At 38.2% G+C, this 23,680-nt stretch overlaps 1 protein-coding gene across 1 annotated transcript in view; it reads left to right on the forward strand.

Moving 5' to 3' along the window:
• The first annotated feature begins 2,959 nt into the window (after positions 1–2,959).
• Positions 2,960–23,680, forward strand: part of CHM (CHM Rab escort protein) — a 209,157-nt gene continuing 188,436 nt past the window's right edge. Inside the window, exon 1 of the mRNA XM_007468558.1 lies at positions 2,960–3,029. Within this exon, the coding sequence (XP_007468620.1) occupies positions 2,981–3,029 (49 nt within the window). The 5' untranslated portion in view covers positions 2,960–2,980. The remainder of the gene's footprint in view (positions 3,030–23,680) is intronic.

Below are 23,680 nucleotides of genomic sequence, written 5' to 3' on the forward strand. Positions count from 1 at the left end.
AGCAGGGCCTTTTACAACACGTTAAAAATCTTGGAGTAGATTTTAAGAGTAATAGACAATCATGAACGTTTTAGGTAAAGGAGAACATGATCATATTTGAATTTTTAAAAGTTTACCAGCAGTGTGGGGAGTGGACTGGGGAGAAGCAAGCATGAATGAGGTGTCCAGCTGGGATCTATTGCAGTTTAGGAAGAGATTATGGGGGCAGAACAGATTTAGAGGTGGATATATTTACAATATATCTTTGAGATAAATCTGGCAAGAGTTGCTGATGGATGGGTTTAAGGGTGAAAGAGAGTAATGTATCAGGGATGATCCTTAAGTTTTTGACTTGAGTAACTGATTGGAAGGTGGTACCATTTCTAAGCTGGGAAACACTAGATGAAGAGGTTTGGGAGTGGGGATGAAGTATTCAGGAATTCAGTATTGGACATGTTCTGGAAAGATATTGAGTAAGGGGTTGGATATATGGATTTGGAGCTCAAAGGAAAGGCATAGAGGAGACCATTAAATTACTGGTTTGTAAAAATATGATACATCAGATCCCACACTTGAATAAGCTTCTGAATACAAGGTAAATGTTCAGGGAATTGTGATTTTTCAATTCAGGAAAACATTAAGTAAAAAATCAATGTCACAGTGATTTAACAGGGTAGTCAATTTGTAGGTATCCATCATCTCATTGTATTGTGATTTATCCAAATAAAATATTTCAGTTCTCAAAAATAGATGTCCTGAGAATAATAGAATAGACAGCAATTAAGCTGCTTTGCTTTATGCTATTTTATTGATGTTGTCAACTCCCACATTCATTTTTGCCTTGCAAAAAATTAACAAAAATACATTGGGAGGAAAAGGTATTTTAAGCGTTTTCTCCATGCAGATGCTTTATATTTTTCAAATATAATAATCTTTTCTATGCCCAGAGAGGGTGTGATAACTTTAAAGAAAGGGCAGCTAAGTATAGGCTGTCACTTTTATCTTTCTGAGGGTTGTGCTCTCTATCCTCAGGGGGAAGAAAAGGATTTTAAATTTGGGGAAAAACATAGTGGAAAATTAGCACTATAGCGTAATTACTTGTTTATTTTGTTTTACTTCACTAGATGTAAACTTCATTAAGATGGGGTTTTGTCTGTTTTTTTCATTGCTGTAATCCTAGCATCTAAATCAGTGCCTTGCACATAGTAGATACTCAATGAGTGTTTAAGGAAAATTAAATGAGTTAATGAGTTGTATCTTCACAGTGTGATTATATTTGTTAGGAAATTTCTGAATCTATAGTACTTACCATCTATTAGATGAATCAGAGCCAAGCTTAGTTCAGCAAACACTTACTGAATTCCTACTATACACCAGGCTTATGTTAGATGCAGGGGGTAAAAAGATAAGTAAGGCACAATCCCTGTCATATAGGGGCTTATAATTTAGGATATTGTATATCTGGGTATGTATTTTGGGGGATATGTGTCCAGTATAGGAACCAACATAAATGCAAATAATTTTCAGTGCAATATGGGAGGTTATGACAGAGGGGTAGCACAATGTAGGGTAATATAACCCAGTATAGGGAGGAAATGTAAGGAGGAGGTGGTGGAAATGACTCTGAGCCTTGGGGATAATTGCTAGCTAGAGAACGGGAAGATCATTCCATGATGAAGGAACAACAGTGTGACTGGGGAACCACAAACAGCTCAGAGGTGAGTCAGGTGGTGTAAGGGAAGGTCCACCACTGCACTCTCTGAATTATCTTGAAACTCTGGTAAAATAACTACACAATGAATTTCTGGGATCCAAAAATTACCCTCCCTCACTCCCATGCATTCTCTACCTCTTTTTTGCTTTGGAATTGTCAGACAGCAAAGCATTTTAAATAACGGGGCTGGGGGTACGGGTGGGAGGAGGTCGACCTTGAAAATACTTATCAGAGCTACATTAGCTGCTTGGCACAGGCAATCTAAATCCTCTTCAACAAATACAATCACTTGAATATAAAGGCCACTTTACCTTGATCATTTCTGTGGTACCTTATTGGGAAAATCTTGTATGAACTCCTTGTATACATATATAAAACCAGATTCAGAATCAATAAACGCCTATCAAGCAACTACTATGTTTTCATAACTTTTTTCCCTCCTGTAAAGCAAGACTAATTTTGCATATGTATATGGCCAAGGTGGCCGATCGGACTAACTAGAACAAACACAGATGCAGTGATGGTTCCATTGTGGCGAAGCTAGGGCGAGATTTTTCGTGGGTTTTCATTGGGGAGACAGAGACAAAAAAGATAAGGGATAGAGTTTGAAGGTATTGGTGTGAAAGATTATGCCTCGCAGGCCAAAACGAAAATACAGACATGCTGGGGGAAACAAACAGTTTCCAGGCTGGAATGAAAATTTCCTTTCTTCACAAAGCAATCCCCTTTCAATTTCACTCCGCCCTCCTTGTCTCCTAACAGTTCTTGCTTCATCATTGTCAAGGGGTTCCCAGGTCTTCCCACATTCATTCTAGCCATCAGAGTAAAAATCTATAACTCTTTTCTACCCCAAAACTCCAGGCTAAAAGTGTTACTGCACTCAGCCTGGAAAATAAATCGAGCTTTATTTATTTTTTTTTTTGCGATATGTGGGCCTCTCACTGTCGTGGTCTTTCTCGTTGTCGGACGCGCAAGCTCAGCGCCCCTGGCTCACGGGCCCAGCCGCTCCACGGCATGTGGAATCTTCCCGTACCGGGGCACGAACCCGTATCCCCTGCATCGGCAGGCTGACTCTCAACCACTGCGCCACCAGGGAGGTCCTAAATCGAGCTTTTAACATTCACATAAAACATTTCAAATACAACGCTGTAGCCGCCTATCTGGACCCGCCACCCAGGAACTACAATACCCAGAATTCAGTGTTTCTCCTTCCGCCTTCTACCACAACAATGCTTAACTTGATCTCATTTCCACAAGCAGTAGTCACATGACACGTTTCCTGTCAAGATGGCGGATAATCTACCTTCGGAGTTTGATGTGGTCGTAATAGGGACGGGTATGTGTGGCTCTGGTACTCCCTGTACAAAGTGTAGGAAGTCTTTCCCGTTCCTACCTTCTCTGTCAGTGGCGAGGGTCGGCGAGAAATGTTGGGGGTCGAGCGTGAGAGGGAGGACGGAAAGGAAGCGAAGTAGTCTGGAGCCAGCGCGGGACTTGGCAGCTGCAGGGAGGGGCTTGGACCCGCGGTGCTTAGCGCCATTTGAGTAGAGGTCGATCTGGTCGATTTCGATTGCTGAGGTTGGTTGCTGCGGGTGATTCCTGTAATTTCCTTAGAGGGAGGTGGGTTTGCAGTGTCATGAGAACGGAGGGTGGGGGTTTTGTCAATGGAGACACCTTTGGCATGACATAATTTCCTCCTTGTTAGTTTCAAGGTGATATTCCCCATCATTTTGTCTCGCCATTTTATAGGAATTTTTCATATATTTATATAATCCTAGGGTGCAGTGCAGCTCGGATACATTTTGTTACTCAGTTGTTGCCCGTGTACGTTTTAATTTACTGAGGCGATGAAATGGATTCTTTTATGTTTTGCTGAGAAGCCTAGGGGGTTGTAATTTATTGTGGTGGCCATTATTCCTGCTTTATGGTGCTGAAAGAAATCATTTTGCTTTATACCACCCACCTATCTACCAACAGCTAAATGAGCTGAGAACAAGCGTCTGTGAGTCCAGTTCAGGTGTGTGATCTTATCTTCCCCTTGTTTTCCCATCATTTATTCTTCATGTTTTGGGTGGTGCCAGAACTCCCCCTGCAATTTCTAGTTGACAAATTACACGTACAACACGTGGCAGAAAACATTTGGCAGCAGTTGGTATTTTGTTTTTCTTAACAGTGTAAAGGGTAGATTTTAGATGGGGTGAAATAGTTTGTTGGGTGGGGTTTTCTCCGGTCTTCAGAATGTGGTAGGCTGGGGAACCCCAGTGGTTGAGACCCTGTCCATTGTGTTGAATTCAGTTCATTGTCTTCTTAAACAGTAGGAGCAGCCATGTTTCCAGGTTGGGAGTAAAAATAATAACTACTTATTTTCGAATGCTTATTATTTGCTAATCGACGTGCTAAGCACTTTACAAGCCATATATAATCCTCACAACAACCTTGTTAGAGTACGTATTCTTTACACTATACAGAGGAGGCAAAAGGGCTTAGAAAGGTTGCAATTTGCCCAAGATCACACAGCCGGTAAATTTCCAAAGGTCAATTCCATACCAGAAGGAGAATCAGTGGTTCTGACCCTCAGAGTTAACCCATATTAATAGAAATAATTGGGAAAACTTGGTTCTAGACCTTGCTTGGCCATTAACTAGCTGTGTGAGTTGCTAGGGCTAGGAACTTAATCTCTCTGAGCCTCAGTTTCCTTGTTTATGAACATAGGGAGGGTAAACTAGATAACCTTTCCAGTGTTGTCTAACCAAAAATTATCTTATTCTAGTTGTACCTGGGTAATTGTTTTCAAAACAGCAAGGCCATGTTTATTCTCAACCTGAAAACTGCATGGCTACAGATAACCTTGCTGTAGCTGCTATGAACAGATGTTGGATGAGAGCTGGAAGGAGTCAACAGACTATTTATTCTCTCCAGTCTATCCTAAAACTTAGAACAATATCCACTTTAGAATAGTTGTTATACCATACTTGGGTCCTATGTTACTGCCTTCTTTTGTTGTTGTTTTACCTTGGCACTTAGGGTGTTTTAAAAATTACTTTGATTCATTAAGATACTTTTTCTTATCTTGATTCAAATTTTAATTGATAAGAGTGCTAATTCTTATCATTAAGTTCTGTTAATTCTTTTTTTTTTGCGGTACGCGGGCCTCTCACTGTTGTGGCCTCTCCTGTTGCGGAGCACACGCTCCGGATGCGCAGGCCCAGCGGCCATGGCTCACGGGCCCAGCCCGCGGTATGTGGGATCTTCCTGGACCGGGGCACGAACCTGCGTCCCCTGCATCGGCAGGCGGACTCTCAACTACTGCGCCACCAGGGAAGCCCCTGTTAATTCTTATATAAGACATATTTTGCCTTCTAGTTCAGTTCATAATATGGATTACATCCATCCTGTTAGAGTCCATTATGATAGAGGTAGGAAGATTCTGTGAGTGATCCAGAAAATTGCATCAGGGGTATCTGGTGTATTTGGAAAAAGATTCATTTTAGACTTATTTCCGTGAGAGTAATGTTATTTCTCAAAGTATGGGAAAAACTTATTTGAGTTAGAAGTTTTTCATATCACTTAGTGAACACATTTTTACTTTTCAAGCACATTGTTTAAATTTATGATATGAAGCTTTGTTTTTAGGTAAGTCAAAGTGGAAAAATTGGATAAAAACCATTTCCCAAATAAATGAATCCAATAATTCCAATCATTACTGAATAAGAATGATTTTTAATGTGTTTGGAATATTTCTCTTCTGAAATAGTTTGCTGAAAGTGGTCTTTAAAATGTGTTTGCCTTACTATATGTACTAGCTTGAGTAAATCATAGAAAAATCAGTGTTTCAAAGATTCAGTTTTAATAACAAAAGCAGAATTAATCATGCATGTATCAGAAACATGAAGAAATAGGCTATGAGATGCAGTTTTTCTTTTAGCAGATTTAGTTCTAGTTAAATGTCATCAAGAGACAATTGCTTTATCAAGTAAAATAATCTGTGGATAATATTTTAAACCCCTTTGACCTTGATTAATTTGTATTTCTTTTCATTCTTCATAACACAACGTTTTCCTTAAGATCGTGTTTTGAAGAGATTATGGGAAAATAAAGTTTTGTATGTATTTTCTTAGTTAAGCCCATTTCCTCCTGACTACAAAATACAGGAAATATCACTAGAACACCCAAAGGCAGAGAATAAGATAAAGTACTTGTACCATGGAAAATATAGAAGAAAATGGAATAAGGAAGGAGCACCAAATGGAGTCTCAAGGGAGAGGACAAAAATAGATATAGTGAGTTCAATATAAAATAAAAAAAAATTTAATGAAAAAATCCTGACAATTATTTTTAAAAATGGATATAGTAATAAGTGTCTAGAAAATGACCTTCAGTTTGGGTGCACGGTTGTCATTTTTAAGACATTTTGCCATTTAAAAAGACATTTGAGTGATAATTTTGTGGGTTACAGAGAAGTATCATCGGTTGCAGGTTAAAAATAGTCCCAGTAGCATAATACCTCACTGCAGGTGACTTATCTGGCAACCTGTGTAATCTGTAACCCTCAGCAGAGCCATCCACTCAACAAAAAAGCAGACAAGATGGAAGTTACAAGAGTTATGGGATAATATTGGCATGCTTCTTACATAGAGGAATCCCTCATTCTCTTATTTAGAGCATATTCATTCTTATTTTAGAAAATTCTAGCATGCTCAGAGTGTATTAGAAGCATCTTATTAGAAGATATAGGAAACGTTATCAACTTCTGCAAAAGCCATGTTTGGGAGGTGTCATTAGACATAAGTGACAGTTCATATCCTTATGGGAAAGGGGAGAGACAAACATCTAAAATGCAAACCTACATCAGACAGCACAGTGACCTGGCACCATTTAGTGTAGCGACAGACTACACATTTTTTAGAATATTCAACCCACATTTACTGAGAACCTGGTCCCTGCCCTTGTGACATTTACTGTGTTGCCTATTCTGAGGACCTGTTTGGGGTTCCTGACTGTCACATGCTCAGAGCTGTTCTAAGCCAATGTGGCCTTTTCATTGCATCCTTCTTGCTTTCTGAAGGCCACATAGAGATTCATTCTGCATCCCTTTCCTTACTAAGGTACACCACACATATTATATTTTGGAATTCTTCCCCTAAATGGTCTGTGGAATAGACTAGCTTAACATGTTTCCTGCAGAGCACAAACACATAGATCCTATTTTGATTTAAGTGTTTTATTGCTAAAGATTATGGGGAAAGAAGTGAGATAACAAAAATAACAAATATGGGGGAAATGACAAGGGGTATTGCTCCTAAATCCTGACTACCTTGCTAGATCATGCTCAGCGTAGTCCAAAATCGATGTGGCAGCATGGCATAATGGGAATCACTTAACCTTCCTTCTGGGTAACTTTGGGAAAATTGCATAACATCTTGGGACATCAATTTGTTCATCTGTAAAGTGAAAGACTTGAATTAGGTGACCTCTAAGGTAGGCATCTACCAGTTCTAAAATTTACCATTGTGTGTGCATAATTATGACCCTGGGTCCTTGAGAAAAGACAATTCTGTATAGTCCTCTTAAGAAGTCAAGTCAGTGTTTGATATACTTCAGAAATTTTTCTATCAAAATGGTTCATAAAAAAAATTTTCTTGGAAATGATAAGCTGCTTTCATCAGGAAAGGTCATGTAGGTAGCACAGCTCCATTTCTTGATGTTAGTTGAGCATTGAAACTTTAAGGTGGTTAACTTTGGCCAGCAGCTCATTGACTATAATGCTTATGATGGTGGTGGAGTAACTTCACTTCTCTAAACGTTGGGGGATAGTAATGTTGTGGGAGGTATCGTGGAAACTGATTTTTACTAAATACCTGTTTATGCCAGACTCTCTGCCAAATGATTTCTCATATATGTATCTTATTTAATCCTCTCCCAGGATGCCTGTGTGTGGTTCTAATATCAGAGGATGTCCATACTTTCTCTGCCTGTATTTCCAAATATCCATGAACCTGTAGTCTAGAGCAGAGTTGTTTTTTTTTTAAATTGCAAGATGCCACCTATTTGTGGGTCATGAAATCAATTCCAGCATTTAAAAAAACAGAAGTAGAATAGAATATGTATTAGAATATATTACATGTAGTAAGGATGAGTATAGTTTTTTTCTTTATTTGGATGCAACATTTAAAAAAATATTTTATTTTTTTTTATTTTTGGCTGTGTTGGGTCTTAGTTGCGGCACGTAGGATCTTCGTTGTGGCGTGCGTGCTCTTTGTTGTGGTGCGTGGGCTTCTCTCTAGTTGTGGCGTGCAGGTTTTCTCTTTCTAGTTGAGGTGCGCAGGCTCAGTAGTTGCACTGTGCGGGCTTAGTTGCCCACTTAGTTCCCCGAACAGGGATTGAACCCACATCCCCTGCGTTGGAAGGTGGATTCTTTACCACTGGACCACCAGGGAAGTCCCAGGATGAGTATGGTTTCATGAAACATATATTTCATGTGTGTATCACTGTGTGAAGCACACACACATACATATATTCATATATATTTTTGGGGTGGCTAGGGGCAAAATGTTTTAAAGTTTAGAGAATATTGATTAACTGAATAACATAGTAGGAATGAAATAATATTTCAAAAGTCATTTGGTTTTACAAATGCTATACCATCCATATGTTTTATTTACCTTGACATGTATGTATCTCATTTGAGAGCGTAGTGTAGTGATTGACAAGGTGGCTCTGTAATGGGACAGACTGTGTTTGAATCAGCTATGCCTCTTGTGCCACCTCACACATGTTCCTTAATGTCTAAGTTTCAATTTTCTCATCTCTAAAAGAGAATAAATCTCACAGAGCTGTGTTGAGGATTCAATGGAATAATTCTGTAAAATGCTTAGTAAGTGCTCAGAAAACGTAGTTGATTTTTATAGCCCATAATGCCATACTGAGGTGCTTTTATCATCACTACTGTTACGTGAATGCTTCCAAGGAAAGGCTCATAGTTTTCATGGAGAGCAGTGGAAAGATTCAGGTGTCTGAGTCATCTTCCTCCTCTTCCCATTGGCCGTTTGGTGGGAAAGACCTTTGTGTGTCTGTTACCACTATTTCTATCAGACTTCTTAACTGACGGTTTTCTTTCCTTTTTTTTTTCTTTTACTCTGTTTTGTTCACCAGCTTGCATTATTTGTCATTTGTTTTGAACAGATTTGTCTTGTTTGAGGCATAGTGTGAAACTCTTGTCAGTGTGAGAATGCTGAAGGAGCTAGAGAGAGCTTACAGGTTTTGCTGTTCTGAAAAATGCTTTGCAATTCTTCAGGCATTTATTGATGGAAAAGTATGCCTTTTCTGCGCTCAATACCTCGAAAAGTAAAGGGAATTATATAACTCTGGAGAAGACTCTGGAGAGGCTTATGCTTCCCTGTAAATCATAAGTTTGAGCCAGTCCCTCAGAGAGAGGCGCATCTGTTACCAGAGTTCTCTCCGCAGCATCATTTTCATCTCCCATGCCTCACGTCATTTTCTCATTTTCTCCAGAATCCTCATGATGTTTTGGAGAACTCAAGCTATAGCAATTAAAATCAAACATGGCTGCTCACCATCACATTCTCATGTTTCACATAAAATCCCAATGCACAGAAACAATTATAATTCCATGTAATTGAACTGTTACTCATGCTAAATCATCTGCTATTCAGTTTCACTACAGTCTTTCCATTGAAAAGTTAGGCTGTGCCTGCTATGTATGTAAATGGTTTAAAAAGTAAAATAGTCTAAAAATCATCAGTTCCCAGTTTATATTAATATGTATACTACAAAACTACATATATATACACATATATGTCAATATATACACATGTATGTATTATGTATATATGCTAGAGAGATTGGAAACATTTTGGGGATATTTGTGACCAACAAAATAGGGATACTTTGAAAGACTGATTTATTCTTTTTTGCTTTTCTAATAATCTTATTAAAGGGCAGTGTAAAAAAGAGATGATAATTTATCACAGATACTGATTTCTCCAAGTGTGATTATGAGAACTATCATGTTATCATAATGAGACTATTTAAAAAATAGTTTGAAAATAGGTGAAGAGACCAGGGGCAGCTTTTCGCCAGGGTAGTGCTTCACATGAGTGTTTGATCTCATATTAGATTTTACCAAGAGTTTAAGTGGGTAATGTCATACCGCTTGACTGATTTGGTTTATATCACATTTACAGAAGTACCAACATCTGCTTTTTCTCCCGAGTAGTGTTCATACATATCTTTTTTGTCCAGCCTAGTGTTGATGTTGAGTTACAGTGGCTTTTGGTTAATGGCAGTTTTAGTCATTTTGTATTGCTTTGAACTGTTTTGGATCATGTGTCTGTGATCTGAATTTGCACATTGGTTAAACTGCTTTTCTGTATATGCATTTTAAATAATTATGGAAAAGTTTGCACAAGCTAAAGTACAGAGAAAGAAGGTTTTACATACAGATAGCAGGCATATTAGGAAGATGCTGAGTTGTGTTCTAATCCTTAGTTTTCTATGTTACTTTGGCATGAGCTATCTAGGCCAAATAGAGGACATAGAATTAAATTTCGTATGTACAACACACTATTAAATATATGAAATTATTTCTGGCATTTATTATGCTGAATACAATGCTAAGCCCTTAAAATGCATTATCATCTGATTCTCACAGTAACCTTGTCGTGTTAGATGCTTATTGTTATCTCCATTTTACAAATGTGGAACCTAAGGCTTAGTTAAGTTTGACCGAGGTCAAACTGTTAAGACTGGAGTTGCTCTGGCTAGGTATTAGATTGAGCTGGTTGGATTCTTCCATGTGAAAAAATACCTTATACTCTCAAGATTAGATTATTGTGTTCTAGCTTAGCAGTTGACAGTTGCTTCATTTTGGGGAGTTACCATTGTTGACATTAAAATCCTGATTCCAGCACAGCCTTGTGGTGTTAACTCATTATTGACAGCATCATGACATCTGTCAACTCGCACACCTTTTGATGAAGGTGAACTGAATGACTTGGTTGTGTTTATCCCTTAAAACTGAAAAAACAGAATCAGCCACTAAAGTAATGGCTAGAAATGGGATCAGAAAATACAGTCATATTTCAAGTGCTAATCTGTTTCCCTAGGAATTATTCATTGATTACAAGATACGTAATTTCCCACAGAAATAAAACCATTGTTAAAAGTCAGCTATAGGCTATTTGTGCATGTGGGAGGGTTTGCCGTTTTGTCTTTTAAAAAAATTTTTTTTAGTTTTATGCACGTATAAATTGAATTTTCAAGATCAAGTATGAGACTCATTGTTCTGTTTATGAAGCTTTTCTTTTTTTAATTGACTCTTCTTTTGGTTCCTATCATTGTCAACAATTGTCAGCACTTGCAATGGATGCATCTTAATTGACAGAGTAGATGTGGTATCTTTTCCCTCCAAGAGCCGTGTCATTAACAAATAATATTTATAACTAACACTTTTACGAATATACTTCCAGACCTGTGTGTATAGATGTGTGTATGCTATTCTGTTTTTCGCTTCACAGTATGTTATGAACATCATTACATGTTAATCAAATCTTCTTCCTCAGTGTCTTTTTAAAAAACTTTTCATTTGGAGATAATTCGACTCACATGCAGTTGTAAGAAGTAATATAGGAAGATCCTGTATATGTTCACCCAGCTTCCCCCAGTGGTAAGTAAGATCTTGCATAACTACGTGTAGCATAACCAGGTAATTGACCTTACCCAGTGACCTTATTCAGATGTCACCAGTTTTACATGTACTTGTGTGTGTTTAGTTCTGTACAGTTTTATCACATGAAGATTGGTGTCACATCCAGATACAAAAGAGTTTCATCATACTCTCATGATACCTTTTTATAGCCATGGACACCTCCCTCCTACCTACATCCCTAAACCCTGGCAACCCCTAATCTGTTCTTCATCTTTACGATTATGTCATTTCCAAAAGTTTATTAAATGTCATATTAAGTAGATGCTTAGTAAATATTATTTTCTATAAATGTCCTGTCATTTATTTAAATTAGCAACTTTGGTTGGACATTTAAGGTTTTCAGTTTTTCACTTTCATAAACTAAGGCTGTGATGAACATGGTGTGCCTAAATCTTTTGTATGTATCTAATTATTTCCTTAGGATAAATACCTAGAACTGTAACTGTTAAATTGAATTATAGAGGTGGTTACGTAAAGCTTTTGATTTATATTGATGAATTGCCTTAAGGAAAGTTTGCCAGTCTAATCTCACCAGCGGAGTATGAGAACGCTTATTTTCCCATAGTCTTTCAACATTGTCTATGAATGTCTTATTCTTAATTACTATCAACATCATAGCCAAAAAAATATTTCCTTGTTTGCATTTACATTTTCAGATCATAAGTGAAGTTGACTATTTAATAGGTGTATTGGTCAGTTATGTTTCTTTTGTAAATTGCCCTTACCCATGTTTCTATTGTGCCATTTTTTTTCTTTTCAACATGTAATAATTCTTTATATACTAAAGACTTTAAATCTTTGTCATGTATTTTGTAAGTTTGCCTCCTATTTTTATGGTGGTTTCTCATGTATGAAACTTTATAATTTTCACATAGTGAAATCTATCAAATGTTTTTTTCTTTTATGGTTACTGCCTTTGGAGATATGCATAGAAAGCCTTCCCCTCCAAGATTAAGTAAATATTGACGCTTAGTTTCTTTTTTAATATTTTATTTTTTACATTTAAATTTTAATTCACCTTAAATTTACTTTGTTGTAGAATATGAGGGTTTTTTCCTTCTAAATCATTAGCTGGTTATTCTAACACCATCGATCTATTCTTTCTCCACTGAATTGAAATACTTCCTTTATTTGTTTTATTATATGATCAGTTTTGGGACTTTCTGCCAGTAATCTGGGTGTCTCTTTGAGTGTAGTCGGAACTATAAAGTGGGAGTAGACTGGGTCATCTGATCTGTAGAGAAATGATAACTTTCCCTCTTTGAAATCTCAAGAAACACAAGGCAATATATGAATATATAAAAAATTATAGCATCTACTCTGAAAAATAGCAAACTAAAAGAAAAAGGAAAACAGAGTAGGAGTATTTGCAACTCATAACAAAGAACTAATTACATAAAAATAATACCTTCAAATTTATATGAAAAATGTCAAGATCTCTACAGGTAAATGGGCAGAGAGTGTAAACAGACAAGAGAGGTTACAAATAGTCAACAAACTTCAGGGAAAATATTTTTTTCTGATTAATAGTCAAATGCAAAATAACCTGATAATTAAAAACATTAAATTAAGGGAGTAATCACTAATTGTTGATGAAGTTGTATTCAGTTGAAATGCTGATGGTATTATAAATTGGGACAACACTTTGGCAGAGTAACAGTTCGTACTAAGAATTGTCAATATGTTCATTCCCTTAGACTCAGTAACTCCAGATCTGAGAATTAATTGTGAGAAAAATCATTCAATAGAGATAAAAAGCTGCAAGGGTGACAACATCTATTTTAAAGCTGCTTATCATAGTAAAGTTTGGAAATAATGTTGTATGTCGAAGAGCCCCGATGTCTCAAAGGATTATGGTGGACTGATGGAGTAGGCAGTTTTACAGTGTGGCCTAGGATATTTTTTATTACAGAATATTATACATACAAATGAAATATATGTGTGTGTATGTATACATATTTTTAATTTCTTTCTTTCAATGAACAATAACAGTGAGTGGCACGTTTGTATGACCCACCTAAAGAAAAAGAACACTACCAGAATATTACCAGTACCTTAGGAGCTCGCTGGGTACACCACCATCCATCTCCCCTTCCTTTCCCACATCTGTAACCATTATGGTAAACTGCTTTAATTGTCCTCTTGTTTTTTTAAAGTGTTTTTTATCACGTGTATATCACCAAACCATATGTTGTTAGTTTTTCCTGTTTTTGACACTTGTCTAACTTTTGGAATTCTACTCTATGTATTCTTTCTGTGACTTGCTTTCCTTGGTCAGTGTTAGGCTTGTGAGATTCATCTGTACAGATACATATAGCTGTAATTCCCCCGCATACTCACGCACGCACACACACACACACACTCACACACTGCTATTATATAGTATTCTAGACTTGCAAATCTTCAACTTCAGTAGGTTATGCATATTCACCAAAAAAATTGTATTTATTTGCCCTTTGGTTTTCAGCTTTTCAAGGCCCCTGCCTCCCTCAGGAAATGTATAATGTCATAAACACACATTCACGACAAAATAAGATCGTTAGGTACACGTCATTCTGCAACTTTGTCAGTCAGTAATTCTCACCTTTCTTTCCATTCCAGTACTGTTTTATCCCATGTGTCACACAGACCATGTTTAACTTTCTACATTCTCCCACCCCAAAATACCCTTTACAGCTGATATGTACAAACTTGTGTCCAGTTCATTATTATGCATTGCTTCTGGTTGTTATATCCTGTAAGTCTGTTTTATTCTAGCTTGTTTTTTTTTGTTTTTTTTGTTTTGATGACTGAGATGTCACAGAGAGACTAGGCCAGTGATCCTTACCTTTTAGATTTGGCTGCTTTCTTCCTTGTAGTATCATTTACCTTGTTCCTCTAGACTGTCTTTTTCCTGTAAACTGAAAGTTATATCTAAAGGCTTGGTGGATTCAAGTTTAACGTTTTTGGCTAGAACATCTTTGGTGATATGGATGTCGTGTTGGATCATACCAGAAGACAAAATATCTGGTTGATCCACTATGAGTGTTGCTAAGGTTGACCCAGGATTAGGATGATGACAATATGATGCCTCCATTGTATGGATGTATTTTTCCCCTGTGTATTGAAAATAATCTGTATATTGCTTTTGGCACTATGCAAACATTCAGTTTGATACCAACTATTCACAGCATTGTTTTAACATCAATAGGTAGTCCTTATATGAATAAGTATTTTCATTAGGACTTGCAAAATGATGTTTTTTTCTAGGTCTTTGATTCCTTCTACATTTAATAGCTGCCACTGAATGCCAATTTCTTAATTTACAAAAGGGAACTTACCTTTCTAGTATTACTGGTATCTACCAATTAGAGTACCCATTTCCAAGATTGAAGTCGTTTGGGAAACTGAATTAATTCTAAGCTTGCTTGATGGGGATGGACAAAGACATTTAGATGTCCTGAAGCCAGACTAGATAGGTTCCAGTGTTAACTTTGCCTTTTACTGCGTATATGACTTTGGGTAAAGTACTTAACCCCTGTTTTCAGTTTCCCCATCCTCTACTGCCTTATGTGTATCTGTGAACAAAGAATAGAAAGTAAAGGAAAAACGAAAAGAAAAATTTGTTAGGGGTTGGGTTATGGGTGATTAAAATATTTTCTTTAGCATTGTATCATATTTACAGTGCAAGAGAGGAAATGAAAAAGAAAAGTAACTGTCCTGCTGCTTTTTAAGTATTTTTTTGTTTGTTTTTCTTTTTTTTACATCTTTATTGGAGTATAATTGCTTTACAGTGGTGTGTTAGTTTCTGCTTTAAACCAAAGTAAATCAGTTATACATATACATATGTTCCTATATCTCTTCCCTCTTGTATCTCCCTCCCTCCCACCCTCCATATCCCACCCCTCTAGGTGGTAACAAAGCACTGAGCTGATCTCACTGTGCTTTGTGCCTGCTTCCCACTCGCTATCTATTTTACGTTTGGTAGTGTATGTATGTCCATGCCACTCTCTTACTTTGTCATGGCTTACCCTTCCCCATCCCCATAACCTCAAGTCCATTCTTCAGTAGGTCTGTGGACTTATTCCTGTCTTAACCCTAGGTTATTCATATTTTTTTCTTAAATTCCATATATATGTGTTAGCATAAGGTATTTGTCTTTCTCTTTCTGACTTACTTCACTCTGTATGACAGAGTCTAGGTCCATCCACCTTATTACAAATAGCACAATTTCGTTTCTTTTTATGGCTGAGTAATATTCCACTGTATATATGTGCCACATCTTCTTTATCTATTCATCTGATGATGGACACTTAAGGTGTTTCCATCTCCTGGCTACTGTAAATAGACCTGCAATGAATATTTTGGTACATGACTTTTTTTTCTAACATCTTTATTGGGGTATAATTGCTTTATAATGGTGTGTTAGCTTCCACCTTATAACAAAGTGAATCAATTATACATATACATATATTCCCATATCTCTTCCCTCTTGTGTCTCCCTCCCTCCCACCCTCCCTATCCCACCCCTCCAGGCGGGCACAAAGCACTGAGCTGATCTCCCTGTGCTATGCAGCTGCTTCCCACTAGCTATCTACCTTACGTTTGGTAGTGTATATATGTCCATGCCTCTCTCTTGCTTTGTCACAGCTCACACTTCCCCCTCCCCATATCCTCAAGTCTGTTCTCTAGTAGGTCTGTGGCTTTATTCCTCTCTTACCCCTAGGTTCTTCATGACATTTTTTTTCTTAAATTCCATATATATGTGTTAGCATACGGTATTTGTCTTTCTCTTTCTGACTTGCTTCACTCTGTATGACAGACTCTAGGTCTATCCACCTCATTACAAATCGCTCAATTTCGTTTCTTTTTATGGCTGAATAATATTCCACTGTATATATGTGCCATATCTTCTTTATCCATTCATCCGAAGATGGGCACTTAGGTTGTTTCCATCTCCGGGCTATTGTAAATAGAGCTGCAATGAACATTTTGATTCTTTTTGAATTATGATTTTCTCAGTGTATATGCCCAGTACTGGGATTGCTGGGTTGTATGGTAGTTCTATTTGTAGTTCTTTAAGGAACCTCCATACTGTTCTCCATAGTGGCTGTACCAATTCACATTCCCACCAGCAGTGCAAGAGTGTTCCCTTTTCTCCACATCCTCTCCAGCATTTACTGTTTCTAGATTTTTTGATGATGGCCATTCTGACTGGTGTGAGATGATATCTCATTGTAGTTTTGATTTGCATTTCTCTAATGATTAATGATGTTGAGCATTCTTTCATGTGTTTGTTGGCAATTTGTATATCTTTTTTGGAGAAATGTCTATTTAGGTCTTCTGCCCATTTTTGGATTCGGTTGTTTGTTTTTTTATTACTGAGCTGCATGAGCTGCTTGTAAATTTTGGAAATTAATCCATTGTCAGTTGCTTCATTTGCAAATATATTCTCCCATTCTGAGGGTTGTCTTTTGGTCTTGTTTATGGTTTCCTTTGCTGTGCAAAAGCTTTGAGGTTTCATTAGGTGCCATTTGTTTATTTTTGTTTTTATTACCATTTCTCTAGGAGGTGGGTCAAAAAGGATCTTGCTGTGATTTATGTCATAGAGTGTTCTGCCTATGTTTTCCTCTAAGAGTTTGATAGTTTCTGGCCTTACATTTAGGTCTTTAATCCATTTTGAGCTTATATTTGTGTATGGTGTTAGGGAGTGTTCTCATTTCATACTTTTACATGTACCTATCCAGTTTTCCCAGCACCACTTATTGAAGAGGCTGTCCTTTCTCCACTGTACATTCCTGCCTCCTTTATCAAAGATAAGGTGACCATATGTGCGTGGGTTTATCTCTGGGCTTTCTATCCTGTTCCATTGATCTATCTTTCTGTTTTTGTGCCAGTACCATACTGTCTTGATTACTGTAGCTTTATAGTCTAGTCTGAAGTCAGGGAGCCTGATTCCTCCAGCTATGTTTTTTGTTCTCAAGATTGCTTTGGCTATTCGGGGTCTTTTGTGTTTCTATACAGATTGTGAAATTTTTTGTTCTAGTTCTGTGAAAAATGCCAGTTGTAGTTTGATAGGGATTGCTTTGAATCTGTAGAATGCTTTGGGTAGTAGAGTCATTTTCACAATGTTGATTCTTCCAATCCAAGAACATGGTATATCTCTCCATCTATTTGTATCATCTTTAATTTCTTTCATCAGTGTCTTATAATTTTCTGCATACAGGTCTTTTGTCTCCTTAGGAAGGTTTATTCCTAGATATTTTATTCTTTTTGTTGCAATGATAATTGGGAGTGTTTTCTTCATTTCACTTTCAGATTTTTCATCATTAGTGTATAGGAATGCCAGAGATATCTGTGCATTAATTTTGTATCCTGCAACTTTACCAGATTCATTGATTAGCTCTAGTAGTTTTCTGGTAGCATCTTTAGGATTCTCTATGTATAGTATCATGTCATCTGCAAACAGTGACAGCTTTAATTCTTCTTTTCCGATTTGGATTCCTTTTATTTCCTTTTCTTCTCTGATTGCTGTGGCTAAAACATTGAAAACTAAGTTGAATAAGAGCGGTGAGAGTGGGCAACCTTGTCTTGTTCCTGATCTTAGTGGAAATGCTTTCAGTTTTTCACCATTGAGGATGATGTTGGCTCTGGGTTTGTCATATATGGCCTTCATTACGTTGAGGAAAGTTCCCTCTATGCCTACTTTCTGCAGGGTTTTTATCATAAATGGGTGTTGAATTTTGTCAAAAGCTTTCTCTGCATCTATTGTGATGATCATATGGTTTTTCTCTTTCAATTTTTTGATATGGTTTATCACATTGACTGATTTGCATATATTGAAGAATCCTTGCATTCCTGGAATAAAGCCCACTTGATCATAGTGTATGATCCTTTTAATGTGCTGTTGGATTCTGTTTGCTAGTATTTTGTTGAGGATTTTTGCATCTGTGTTCATCAGTGATATTGGCCTGTAGTTTTCTTTCTTTGTGAAATCCTTGTCCGGTTTTGGTATCAAGGTGATGGTGGCCTCGTAGAATGAATTTGGGAGTGTTCATCCCTGTGCTATATTTTGCAAGAGTTTGAGAAGGATAGGTGTTAGCTGTTCTCTAAATGTTTGATAGAATTCACTGTGAAGCCATCTGGTCCTGAGCTTTTCTTTGTTGGAAGATTTTTAATCACAGTTTCAATTTCAGTGCTTGTGACTTGTCTGTTCATATTTTCTATTTCTTCCTGATTCAGTCTTGGCAGGTTGTGCATTTCTAAGAATTTGTCCATTTCTTCCAGGTTGTCCATTTTATTGTCATAGAGTTGCTTGTAGTAATCTCTCATGATCTTTTGTATTTCTGCAGTGTCAGTTGTTACTTCTCCTTTTTCATTTCTAACTCTATTGATTTGAGTCTTCTCCCTCTTTTTTTTTGATGAGTCTGGCTAATGGTTTATCTGTTTCGTTTATCTTCTCAAAGAACCAGCTTTTAGTTTTATTGATCTTTGCTGTCGTTTCCTCCATTTCTTTTTCATTTATTTCTGATCTGATTTTCATGATTTCTTTCCTTCTGCTAACTTTGGGTTTTTTTGTTCATCTTCCTCTAATTGCTTTAGGTGCAAGGGTAGGTTGTTTATTTGAGGTGTTTCCTGTTTCTTAAGGTGGGCTTGTATTGCTATAAACTTCCCGCTTAGAACTGCTTTTGCTGCATTCCATAGGATTTGGGTCATCTTGTCTCCATTGTCATTTGTTTCTAGGTATTTTTTTGATTTTCTCTTTGATTTCTTCAGTGAACACTTTGTTATTAAGTAGTGTATTATTTAGCCTCCATGTGTTTGTATTTTTTCAGCCCTTTTCCTGAAATTTATATCTAGTTTCATAGTGTTGTGGTCGGAAAAGATACTTGATACAATTTCAATTTTCTTAAATTTACCAAGGCTTGATTTGTGACCCAAGATATGATCTCTCCTGGAGAATGTTCCATGAGCAGTTGAGAAAAATGTGTATTCTGTTGTTTTTGGGTGTAATGTCCTATAAATATCAATTAAGTCCATCTTGTTTAATGTATCATTTAAAGCTTGTGTTTCCTTATTTATTTTCATTTTGGATGATCTGTCCATTGGTGAAAGTGGCGTGTTGAAGTCCCCTACTATGAATGTGTTACTGTCGATTTCCCCTTTTATGGCTGCTAGTTTTTGCCTTATGTATTGAGGTGCTTCTACGTTGGGTGCATAAATATTTACAATTGTTATATCTTCTTCTTGGTTCGCTCCCTTGATCATTATGTAGTGTCCTTCTTTGTCTCTTCTGATAGTCTTTACTTTAAAGTCTATTTTGTCTGATATGAGAATTGCTACTCCAGCTTTCTTTTGGTTTCCATTTGCATGGAATATCTTTTTCCATCCCCTTACTTTCAGTCTGTACGTGTCTCTAGGTCTGAAATGGGTCTCTTGCAGACAGCATATATATGTGTCTTGTTTTTGTATCCATTCAGCCAATCTGTGTCTTTACATGGGAGCATTTAGTCCATTTACAGTTAAGGTAATTATCGATATGTATGTTCCTATTTCCATTTTCTTAATTGTTTTGGGTTTGTTATTGCAGTTCTTTTTCTTCTCTTGTGTTTCTTGCCTAGAGAAGTTCCTTTAGCATTTGTTGTAAAGCTGGTTTGATGGTGCAGAACTCTCCCAGCTTTTGCTTGTCTGTAAAGCTTTTAATTTCTCCATCAAATCTGAATGAGATCCTTGCTGGGTAGAGTAATCTTGGTTGTATGCTTTTCTCCTTCATCATTTTAAATATGTCCTGCCACTCCTTTCTGGCTTGCAGAGTTTCTGCTGAAAGGTCAGCTGTTAACCTTATTGGGATTCCCTTGTGTGTTATTTGTTGTTTTTCCCTTGCTGCTTTTATTATGCTTTCTTTGTGTTTAATATTTGACAGTTTGATTAATATATGTCTTGGCATATTTCTCCTTGGATTTATCCTGTATGGGTCTCTCTGTGCTTCCTGGGCTTCATTAACTATTTCCTTTCCCATATTAGGGAAGTTTTCAGCTATAATCTCTTCAAATATTTTCTCAGTCCCTTTTTCTCTTCTTCTTCTGGAACCCCTATAATTCTAATGTTGGTGCGTTTAGTGTTGTCCCAGATGTCTCTGAGACTGTCCTCAGTTTTTTTCATTCTTTTTTCTTTATTCTGCTCTGCAGTAGTTATTTCCACTATTTTATCTTCCAGGTCACTTTTCCGTTCTTCTCTCTCACTTATTCTGCTATTGATCCCATGTAGAGTATTTTTCATTTTATTTATTGTGTTGTTCATCGTTGTTTGTTTCATCTTTAGTTTTTCTAGGTCCTTTTTAAATGTTTCTTGCATTTTGTCTAATTCCAAGATTTTGGATCATCTTTACTATCATTATTCTGATTTCTTTTTCAGGTAGACTGCCTATTTCCTCTTCATTTGTTAGGTCTGGTGGGTTTTTATCTTGCTCCTTCATCTGCTGTGTGTTTTTTTGTCTTCTCATTTTGCTTATCTTTCTGTGTTTGGGGTCTCGTTTTCGCAGGCTACAGGTTCGTAGTTCCCGTTGTTTTTGGTGTCTGTCTCCAGTGGCTAAGGTTGGTTCAGTGGGTTGTGTAGGCTTCCTGGTGGAGGGGACTAGTGTTTGTGTTCTGGTGGATGAGGCTGGATCTTGTCTTTCTTGTGGGCATGTCCACGTCTGCTGGTGTGTGTTGGGGTGTCTGTGGAGTTATTATGATTTTAGGCAGCCTCTGTGCTAGTGGGTGGGGTTGTGTTCCTGTCCTGCTAGTTGTTTGGCATAGGGTGTCCAGTTCTGTAGCTTGCTGGTCGTTGAGTGAAGCTGGGTGCTGGTGTTGAGATGGAGATCTGTGAGAGATTTTCGCTGTTTGAGATTATGTGGAGCTGGGAGGTCTCTTGTGGACCAGTGTCCTGAAGTTGGCTCTCCCACCTCAGAGGCACAGCACTGACTCCTGGCTGCAGCACCAAGAGCCTTTCCTCCACACGGCTCAGAATAAAAGGGAGTGAAAGTAGAGAGAAAGAATTAGTAGAAGTAGGAAGAAAGAAAGAAGGATAAGGAAGGAAGGAAGGAAGAAAGAAGAAAAGAAGGAAGAAAGAAAGGAAGGAGGGAGGGAGGGAGGGACAGTGGGAAGAAGGAAGGAAGGAAGAAAGGAGGGAAGGAAGGAAAAAAGAAAGAAGATAAAGTAAAATAAAATAGAGTAAAATACAATAAATTTATTAAATTAAAAAAATTATTATTAAGAAAAAACAAAACAAAAACAAAACAAAAACGGACGGATAGAACCTTAGGACACATGGTGGAAGCAAAGCTATACAGGTAGAATCTCACACAGAAGCATACACATACACACTCACAAAAAGAGGAAAAGGGGAAAAAATCATAAATATTGCTCTCAAAGTCCACCTTCTCAATTTGGGATGATTCGGTGTCTAAAGGAGGGAAGGAAGGAAGGAAGGAAGGAAAGGAAGGAAAGGAAGGAAGGAAGGAAGGAAGGGAAAGAAAGAAAGAAAGAAAGAAGGAAAGAAAGAAGATAAAGTAAAATAAAATAGTTATTAAAATTAAAATTAATTATTAAGAAAGAAAAAGAAATTTAAAAAAAAAATGGTCGGATAGATCCCTAGGACAAATGGTGGAAGCAAAGCTATACAGACAGAGTCTCACACAGAAGCATACACACTCACAAAAAGAGGAAAAGGGGAAAAAATCATAAATCTTGCTCTCAGAGTCCACCTCCTCAATTTGGAATGATTCGTTGTCTAAAGGCAGGAAGGAAGGAAAGAAAGAAAGAAAAAGAAATAAAGAAGATAAAGTAAAATAAAATAGCGTTATTAAAATTAATTATTAAGAAAAAAAATTAAAAGAAAAATGGACAGATAGAACTCTAGGACAAATGGTGGAAGCAAACCTATACAGACAAAATCTCACATAGAAGCATACAGATACACACATAAAAAGAGGAAAAGGGGAAAAAATCATAAATCTTGCTCTCAAAGTCCACCTCCTCAATTTGGGATGATTTGTTGTCTATTCATGTATTCCACAGATGCAGGCTACAAGTTGACTGTGTAGCTTTAATCCGCTGCTTCTGAGGCTGCTGGGAGAGATTTCCCTTTCTCTTTGCTCTCACTGCTCCCAGGGGCTCAGCTTTGAATTTGGCCCCGCCTCTGCATGTACGTCGCTGGAGGGTGTCTGTTTTTCGCTCAGACAGGACGGGGTTAAAGGAGCCGCTGATTCGGGGGCTCTGGCTTACTCAGGCCCGGGGGAGGGAGGGGCACAGAGTGCATGGCTATCCTGCGGCGGCAGAGGCCGCCGTGACGTTGCACCAGCCTGGGGCTCGCCGTACGTTCTCCCGGGGAAGTTGTCCCTGTATCCCGGGAACCCGGCAGTGGCAGGCTGCACAGGCTCCCCAGAAGCGAGGTGTGGATAGTGACCTGTGTTCTTACATAGGCTTCTTGGAGGCGGCTTGGCGGCTTCTTGGTGGCGGTAGCAGCAGGATTAGCGTCTCCTGCCCGTCCCTGGGGTCCGCGCCTCTAGCTGCGGCTCGCGCCTGTTTTCTGAGCTCCTTTAAGCAGCGCTCTTAATCCCCTCTCCTCGCACACCAGCAAACAAAGAGGGAAAAAAAAGTCTCTTGCCTCTTTGGCAGCTCCAGACCTTTTCCCAGACTCCCTCCTGGCTAGCCGTGGTGCACTAACCCCTTCAGGCTGTGTTCACGCTGCCAACCCCAGTCCTCTCCCTGCCCTCCGACAGAAGCCAGAGCCTCAGCTCCCAGCGCCACCCGCCCCAGGCGGTGAGCACACAAGCCTCTCGGGCTGGTGAGTGCCGGTCGGCACCGATCCTCTGTGCGGGAATCTCCCCGCTTTGCCCTCCGCACCCCTGTTGCTGAGCTCTCCTCCGCGGCTCTGAAGCTCCCCCCCGCTGCCGCCTGCAGTCGCCGCCTGCAGTCTCCGCCCGCGAAGGAGCTTCCTAGTGTGTGGAAACCTTTCCTCCTTCACAGGTCCCTCCCACTGGTGCAGGTCCCGTCCCTATTTTGTCTCTGTTTTTTCTTATTTTCTTCTGCCCTACCCAGGTATGTGGGGAGTTTCTTGCCTTTTGGTAGGTCTGAGGTCTTCTGCCAGCGTTCAGTAGGTGTTCTGTAGGAGTTGTTCCACGTGTAGATGTATTTCTGGTGTATCTGTGGGGAGGAAGGTGATCTCTGCGTCTTACTCTTCTGCCATCTTCCCCTGTGTCTTAAGTATTTTTAATATGCATTTTAAAGTGTAAAATCACTGAC

Source organism: Lipotes vexillifer, unplaced genomic scaffold (genome assembly GCF_000442215.2).
Source record: "Lipotes vexillifer unplaced genomic scaffold, Lipotes_vexillifer_v1.1 scaffold1336, whole genome shotgun sequence".
Classification (NCBI taxonomy): domain Eukaryota; kingdom Metazoa; phylum Chordata; class Mammalia; order Artiodactyla; family Lipotidae; genus Lipotes; species Lipotes vexillifer.